Source organism: Cucurbita pepo, chromosome LG02, assembly GCF_002806865.2.
Source record: "Cucurbita pepo subsp. pepo cultivar mu-cu-16 chromosome LG02, ASM280686v2, whole genome shotgun sequence".
NCBI lineage: Eukaryota > Viridiplantae > Streptophyta > Magnoliopsida > Cucurbitales > Cucurbitaceae > Cucurbita > Cucurbita pepo.
The window spans coordinates 6,356,165-6,365,271 of record NC_036639.1 but is presented as its reverse complement, the minus strand read 5'-3'; the positions used below and the strand labels follow the sequence as shown (position 1 = coordinate 6,365,271).

The 9,107-nt window shown below is 37.1% G+C and overlaps 1 protein-coding gene across 1 annotated transcript; it reads right to left on the bottom strand.

The window, feature by feature from the left end:
* Positions 1–5,420: 5,420 nt before the first annotated feature.
* On the bottom strand, positions 5,421–9,093 carry LOC111789006 (auxin efflux carrier component 6). The gene is made up of 7 exons (XM_023669619.1): positions 8,654–9,093; positions 7,837–8,390; positions 7,067–7,259; positions 6,900–6,985; positions 6,659–6,816; positions 5,721–5,797; positions 5,421–5,631 (listed from the first exon to the last, which is right to left on the bottom strand). Exons 1-7 carry the CDS (start codon positions 9,091–9,093, stop codon positions 5,565–5,567), a joined length of 1,575 nt encoding a protein of 524 aa, XP_023525387.1. The 3' UTR covers positions 5,421–5,564.
* Between the last annotated feature and the right edge of the window lie 14 nt (positions 9,094–9,107).

The window sequence follows — 9,107 nt, the reverse complement described above, 5'->3', positions numbered from 1 at the left end:
ACTGGCTACTTTAATTGATTCTGATTTTCTTTTCTTTCCTAAATCATCATTTTTTTTTTAATTCTATTTATTGTACTTGTCATTTTCAATTGAATTTGATTTTCATTTCTTTCTTTAAAAATGTCTATGCAATTAACTTATTTTCTTTTCTTTCTTAAAATCTATTAACCTTGCCATTTTAAATCGATTCAATTTTCTTTTCTTTTTTAAAATCTTCTCTCTCTTTCATTTTTTTTTTTCTTTGAGTTCTAATTCTTTTCTAATTCTTTTCTAATTCTTTTCTAATTCTTTTCTAATTCTATTCTCATATCTAATTCTTTTAATTATGTTATCAGTTTCATTACAAGATTTTATATTTGGCTTTGTTATTTACAACCGTTCTTCCTTTTGTTTTCTTTCCCTTTTTTATTATTTGATTTGTTTTCCCAATCTTCCCCTCTTTCTTTGTATTTCTTTTCTCCTACCAAATTTTAATCTACTCTTTTGGTACCCTACCATAATCCCAATCTTCCCCTTTTTCTTTGTATTTCTTTTCTCCTACCAAATTTTAATCTACTCTTTCATACCATAATTTCTAACTCAGATCTAAATAATTGCAACATATTAATATCCTTCCAATAAAAGAAAAAGGTAAATGTGACTACTAAACTTTTTAGATGACATCTCTCTTCCATTATCTTCCTAACCATCTCTATTATCTGTCTTTTTTCTCCCCATAAATTTTTTTCTTTGTTTCTGTTTTGTTTGCAGAATTATTGTTTTGTTTGCAGAATTATTGATCCAATTAGAGAGCTATTGTAGGGTAGGGTAGAGAGATTAAAGGGGAGGTGGTCAGTTATTTTTTTTTTTAATCTTCATTTTATTATTTTTATTTTACTATTATTATTATTATTATTATTATTATTATATATAATGTAACGGGGCATTACAACGTGAATGTTGAGCGGCAGCAGCTGCTTAAACAAGAAGAAGATAAAGAGAAAAAGGGAGGGCGGCAGCTTAGGGTTTGTGAGTATTGGCTTGAGTCTACTTCGTGAACAATGGGTTGGCGGCTAGCTAAGGGTTTGGTTAAATAGTTGAACCCTAGGACTTGTTGATTGTATTATTGTAGTTATTATTTTCTATTGGGCCTTATACTTATGCACCATTGCAAGGTGTATGAACATGGCTACTATTGCTGAGAGTGCATCAAATTCAAGTCTATGGCTAAGAGTCCATCTTCGGTTTTATCCTTGGCGGATCAAAGTTCTATGTCACCTTCATTGATGATTTCAGCACGAAGGTGTAGATTTATTTCCGGAAACACAAGTTCACCTTCAAGAAATAAAAAGCTGAAGTTGAAAATCAAACCGACTTGAAGATCAAATGCCTTAGATTTGACAATGGAGGAGAGTACTACAAGTTAGAATTGAAAGCATTCTGTTCAGTTGAGAGAATTCAATTAATGAGGGCAATTCCGTTAAAGCAAGGCAAAATGATGTTGCTGAAAGGATGAACAGAACATTGAATGAGCGGGCAAAGAGTATGAGGATTCATTTTGGATTGTCAAAGACATTCTGGGTCGATGCTGTAAATAAAACACTCTACTTGATCAATAGAGGGCCGTCAATACCCTTGGAGTTCAAGTTGCTAGAAGAAGTATGGACAAGAAAAGAACTGAAGTACTCTCACTTGAGAACTTTTGGTTGTACTGCGTATGTTCATGTTGATACAATGAAGAGTGTCAAGCTTGACGCTGAGCCTGTGAAGTGCTATTTTATAGGCTTTGGTTCTAACATGATCGAGTACAAGTTTTGGGATTACAAGAACAGAAAAGTCATGAGATATTATGACGTGGCCTTTAATGAAAATGTCTTGTACAAGGACAAAGAGAAGAAAGATTCCAAGACAACGAAACAAGTGTGAGTTAAGGTTGAGTTGCTAAAAGATTCACCTAGTGATGTTGTAGCAGATACTCAAGAAACTCCTAAGACTATTGCTGAGAAACTAGAGGCGTAGCAAGTGATACCAGAGCAGATGCTTATGAGATCATCCAGAACTATTAGAGTACTAGATAGGTATTCATCTTCATTACACTGTATGTTGGTGATTGATGCAGGGGAATCATAGTTCCTTGATGATGCTCCATAGTTGGAGAATACAACCAAATGGGAGCAAGTCATGGATGATGAGATGTCTAGGCTTCAGAAATGCGTTGCTCTTTCATCTACTAAGACTAAGTACGTGGCAATAACTGAAGCTGGAAAGGAGATGATATGGATGACAAACTATCTAGAAGAATTGGACAATAAGCAGCACAATAATTTTTTTATAAAGATAGTCAAAGTGTCATACAGTTAGTGAGGAAACTGGTTTATAATTCACAAAACACAAAATGTGATACCGTTTCACTCGCAACTTAGTGGAAGATGGTGATATGTTTGAAGAAGATAGAGGGTGCAAAGAATCCAGCAAACACATGACAAAATGTGTTGATGTTGAAACATTGAGGTTGTGCAAGGCCTCAATTGGTATGGTGCAGGAAGACTGAGAACTAAATTCTTGGTTAACTAGATAAGTCTCCAAGTGAGATAATTGTCAACATATGGAGTCTGATGACTATTTATAGTGAAAGACGTGACAGAGATATATTTGGTAGGTGTTTATATCTCTCTAAACTAAAACCATGTATATAACTCATTAGCGGTCAAAATGTACTTTTTTTATTCTCCATATTCTACCTGAAGTAATCAATACAAATCTTTTAGCCAATATTCCTTGCATTTTCTCTCTTCTATTCTTTCTGTTCATCTAGAGTGTGTGCGTTGTTGTATAATCCTAACAGATCCAATCATCCACATTACCCAAATATCTTAGGACTCAAATAGAAAGTTGAATTAGGTTTTCTTCAGCCGATAGAAAGTTGAATTAGGTTTGCTTCAACAAAAACAATATTTTAAAGCAAACTTTGACGACAAATATCTTAGACTACAGACCACGACAAGGTAACAACTTGGTCCCTACTTCTTCCTTACTCACCAACTACAACTCTAATAACCCAAAAATTAGAGGGAAAAAAAAAAAAAAAGAGAAGGGGAAATTTGTCCCACGTCACTTAAGTTGAGAAGTGGGAAGTTGAATTCCAGAGGATGCTAGTCTGACCAAGAAACGGGCCCAGGAGGTGTGCGAACTGACTGGTGGGTCCATACTCGCACGTGTAAGCTGTGTGTGGAACAGTAAATACATATCCAATTACCCGCTTAGGATAGCGGCCTAAGAGAATATAGACCGATATGATAGGTCTTACTCATGATTGCATGTGCTTGCATCTAACCCCAATATCTAGGTCACTTACTCAGCATTTCTAAAAATACTTAAGTCCTGTGCTACTCTTATTTTCGAGGTAAAGCAAGACTCCCCTATACGGCTGAGGGGTAGAATCGTCACTTAAGAGACCATGTCACATGCATAGGGTAATTTACCATTTAAATTTCGTAGACTACAGGTTAGTATGCATTTAATTTCGTAGTATATAGGTTAATATAGGAAATTTATATTTTATTTTATTTTCACTTATGTTATTTTATTAAAGACCTTCTAAAAAATACGTAAGTCCATGGCTATGTATTTATGATAAAGTTTTGAATGAAGTATTTTTTTCATAAAATAACGATGATATATATATAGTAGCGACTTTAGGCTAAGTAGAAATTTAGGATCGTTACAATAACAGAAAAAATCTATGGTCAAAATTGGTTGTACCAAAGTCTAGTGGAGCTCATATTTAGAACGTGAAGGCCACAAGCTTGAGGAGATCCTTATCGTGTTCACCAATCAGCACCAAAGCTACTTAAAAATGCAAAAGGAACCCTCGAGCTTGGAGGAGATAATTGGATGTTCACTAGTAAAAATGTCCTTTCAAAATTCATACTTTGGCTTAAGAGAAGGAAAGGAAGAGATTTCATGATGTTATTAAGGCTTGATATGGTCCGATTGCCTCCGTCAATAGAAAGTTGAATTGGGCTGGGTTTGGCGAAAATAGTGTTTTCAAGCAAAGTTTGACGACAAATATCTTAGGCTACAACTCACGATAAGATAAGAACTTAGTTCCTATTTCTTCCTTGCTCATCAACTACAACTTTCATGAAAATTTTGATGCTTAAAAGTCTTTTTACAAGCCTAGCACAACTCATTTTTAGAACATAAAAGGCCACGACCCTAATGATCCCTATCGTGCTGACCAATAAGCACCAAAATCACTTTACAAAGTAGAAAGAACACTAGAGCTTGGCAGAGAAAATTTGATGCACATGCGTAAAATCGTCCTTTCAAAACTCGAGCATAAGATGATCCCTATCGTGCTGACCAATAAGCACCAAAACTACTTAAAAATGCATAAGGAAATTGGAGCTTGGAATAGAAAATTTGATGCCCTCGCATAAAATGGTCCTTTCATAACTCATTATTTAGCTCGAGAGAAGGAGAAGAAGAGATTTCATGAAAGAATAAAGGCTTGATATGATATGGATTACCTCAACGAATAGAATTTTAATTGAGTTTGCTTTGGCGAAAACAGTGTTTTCAGGCAAACTTTGACCGTAAATATCTTAGGCTACTGTCCTTTCTCCCCAACTACAACTTTCTTGAAAAATTTGAGGGTCAAAATTTGTTGTACAAGTAGTGAAGCTCATTTTTAGAACATAAAGATCACGAGCTTGAGGATATCCAAATCATGCCGACCAATAAGCGCACCAAAACGGTTTAAAAATGCAAAAGGAACCCTAGAGCTTGGAGGAGAAAATTGGATGCCCACGCGTAAAATCGTCGTTTCAATACTCATTCTTTAGCTTAAGAGAAGCAGGGGAAGAGATTTCATTAAGGAATCAAGGCTTGATATGGTCTGAATTGCCTCAGCCAATAGAAAAATGAATAAGATTTGCTTCAAAGAAACATTATTTTCAGACAAAATTTGATAGACAACTATCTTAGAACTATCGTCTACTACAAGGTAAGAACTTAGTCCCTACTTCTTCTTTACTCACCCACTAAAACTTTCACGAGAAAATCAAAGTTCTAACAATTTAGAATTTTTATATTTGTTTTTTAGCAACAAATCAAATTATTATATCTTGAGAGATGACAACACAATAATCAAACTTCTAATTTTTCTCTAAAAAAAAACTTTCATTATGATGTTCCAAGAAAATATAGATTCCTCATAACTTTTCTCCATCACAAAAATCTCATACAAATGGTTGCTGAAACTTTACGCCAACAAGTAATTAATTAAGCAACAACAAAACCCACCATAATCATAAGCCATTAATTAAGTACATACCCTTTTTCTTTTCTTCTTTCAACACATCATATATTCAACCCTCTCTTCTTCCTTATACTTAGAAATTGGAAGCCTAAATGTGTCCGTTGACTTAAATATTGCACAGCACAACACAACATAACACAACACCTATTGTCGGCATTGAACATGATTGTGTTGATCCGACATGAAAGGCGACTTATGATTTTGTTTTTGTCACGTTGATGAAGGATTTCAATGCTTTGGATTCTCTCCTTTTTTTGTTGGTTCAAAGGCCCAATACAATGTAATAAAGGAGGGTTATTGGTAAAGACACCAGCATTCCGAAAATAACCCTGAAAAATTTCAGCACATCCATGGCTCGTGAAATTCAAGATTTTGGCACATAACTAACTGTTGAAAGTTATAAAAATGATATACTAACCCAGTACTGAGAATGTCTGGATGCAGCCCATATTCCCGGGCAAACACGAATGGCACAATTCCTTGTGGAAGAGCTGCCTGAACATACGTTAAAAGAAAAACAACCCCGAGTGTTAGGTTTAGAGTAAAGAGCTATGTGATTCCACGTTGGTTGGAGAGGAGAACGAAACATTCTTTATAAAGGTGTAAAAACCTCTCCCTAGCAGACGCATTTTAAAAACTTTGAAGGATAACTCGAAAGGGAAAGTACAAAGAGAGCCATATTTGTTAACAGTGGGCTTGAGCTGTTATAAATAGTACAGAAGTGAGACACTGGGCGATGTGCCAGCGAGGAGATTGAGCACCAAAGGGGGTGGACAAGAGGCGGTTTGCCAGCAAGGACACTGGGACCCGAAGGGTATGGATTGGGGAGTCTACATCGATTGGAGAAGGGAACAAGTGCGAGCGAGGACACTGAATCTCAAAGGGGGTGGATTGTTATTAAAGGATATTTAATCATGAATTATGATTTATCATATATATATATATATATATATATTATATTTGACCATTTATTACACGCAAATATCTTATATAATTGAGTATATTTGTCTTCGATTAAAGCTTACCGTAGGTAAGTATTGTATTTGTCATCCTATTATAAGCAAATATCCTGTATTCATTGTTCTTTCTATATCTTTGCAATTTATTTGATTCTCTAGAGGATTATAGATAGATAACTTTCACGGTCATTTAGCTGGGGTGGTTTTAGCAAGTTCTCAATTGTGAGATCCCACGTCAGTTGTGAGGAGAATGAAACACCCTTTATAAGGGTGTGGAAACCTCTCCATCATTTATAAGGTTATAGCAACCTCGGTGTGGAAACCTCTTCATCCTTTACAATATCGGTTAGCCATTAAGGAGAAAAAAGAGTGAGAAGAGAGTAAAAAGAGAGAGGACCTGAACAATGGCAACGTGTAACTTAACACCTCTTAGGCCAACACCGAGTGAAGCAGCGGACATCGCTATGGGTCCGCAAATGAATCTGATCCCCATCCCTATGCACGCCCTCTTTCCCCCACATCCTATGATCCTCGGCTGCAATGCCATAAACAGCCCTGTCCACACACCACACCACACCACACACATTTTATTGTCTTTTCTCACTAACATCAACAACAGCGAGACCACAACATTGTACCTAAGCTGAACATCGCCATCCCCAATCCAGCATCCGAGATTATCTTTATCGAGTACACCACTACGCTTGGCATTGCCACCTTCCATCTGGGTCACAAAAACTCTCTTCTTAGCTCAATCACAACAACTCAAAACTCCACAAATTTAGGCCATAAACTAGAAAGTTACTTGAACGACGCAAGGGACCACAGAAGGCCGAGCACGCTGGAGTAAGTATTTGGATTACGGGACAGCTTCCGCCCCACCACCGTCAGAATAAGCCTTATCATCACAAACGCATTCGGCAACTCCTGGCTCCTCTTCGCCTCCACCTCCTCACCCATCGCCGTCATGGTGCTGTCTCTAAAGCTCATTTCTTTTACTGAATCCCATACAATGCACATACCAACCCATTAATTAATTAATTAGTGTTTCATTCTACTTGTTAACAAAATTAAAATTAAATGCTCCTAATACTCAATTGAACGACATAATAATGAAAGGAAAGAAATTAAAAATTATAGGCCATAATGAAGCATCATAATTCTGAATTGAGTGATCAATTAAAGGCATATATCCCTCCATGATTATGCACGTGCTCTCTTTTAAATCATGCCAAACCCATATGACTTCATTTTCATTTATTTTATTTTATTTATAAATTTTGTTAGTAAGGGGGTGGCCCACCTCCGAGACAAGACGTACAAATTCAACCTGAGAAGTGTGTCTGTCTCATCCTACAGGTTTGTTTGTTTTTTTTTTTTTTTTTTTTAAAAAAAACTCTAATTAGTCTTTCTCAAAACGACAGTGTCTTGTCCCTTCACCTCCTATAAACGACAACAATCTACGTANTTTTTTTTTTTTTTTTTTTTTTTTTTTAAAAAAAACTCTAATTAGTCTTTCTCAAAACGACAGTGTCTTGTCCCTTCACCTCCTATAAACGACAACAATCTACGTACCTGGCAATACAGCTTTGTACCCTTGTCCCTCTCCTCCTCCACCATTCTCCGGCGACTCCCACACCATCTTCACAGCTGAACTCCCTGCCACTGGTGACCTCCCCCACGTTGGCGTGTTCCCCGCCGTTGTCGTCATCTCCATGTCATTAAAATTCGAACCCCTCGGTGTCGGTTGTAGCGAGTATGCATCCGACGATCCATACCCTGATCCCAAGTCGAACAACATGTCGTTCGACCGGAGTGGCCCATGGAGCTGAACCGGGGTGTTGATCGAGAATATTTCAGCATTCGAGAGATTCGAGGCTCGTGGCGTAATTCCAATCGACGATAAACCAGAGTCCGGTGCTGATGAGGTCGATCGCCGAATTCGAACGCAAATTCGACCTTGAATATCGATCTCGGATTCCGTTAGGAGTTTATCTCGACCGTCGAGAGAAATTACATCGGCGTCAAGTTCGAATTTTGTTATAGCCTTGGCGGAAGGACCAGGGAATTGGTTATGGATCAATAAAATGGCCGCTCTATATTCAAAGAGGAAAAGCAATAATGTGTACCTACAAAATAAGATCTCAAACTTTATGATAAAATATTCCATGTGAATTTTTATAATATTGTGACATATATAGGTGAATAATGCAAACCCATTTGACGTAATTAGTATAATAATTGGTGACACACACGGGTGTAAATTATAAGATTTGCTATCCTTAAAAGTACAAACATTTAAAGCAATTATTGAAAATTTAAAAAAAAGAAATTCAAATACTTTATAAAATTATTCTTCTCTTTTCGTAGAAAAGGAAAAGGATTTGTATACCAAATGATGCATTGAAGAACGAGGAGTTGGACCATGAGGGGTTGAGTGAAATCGCCATACATAGCATTGAGAAGAGGGATCCCCATAACCAAAGTGTTAGGCAAAGTAGCTAAAGAAAAGAGAGTGATGACCCAATCAAGCCGGCCTCCGCCGCCGCCGGAGAAGAAAACAGCCCCCAAAGAGAGGGAAAGAAGCACAAAAGCCTTGGAGATTGTATCGGCCAATATGAACTTAGTGTCCATTTCAAAAGGGTTGTTTTGAGAAATGAAGTGGAAGGACAGCACCGGCACCGCGAACACCGCAACAAACCGGTTGATTCCGGCGCATTGCTCCGCCGTGAAAATCTTCCACCACTTGACAGAGGTGTAAGCCACCAGCATTGCGAAGTACAATGGAAGCATCGCACACATCACCTTGTAGAAATCTCCCACTGTGATCATTTCTTCCCCCCTCT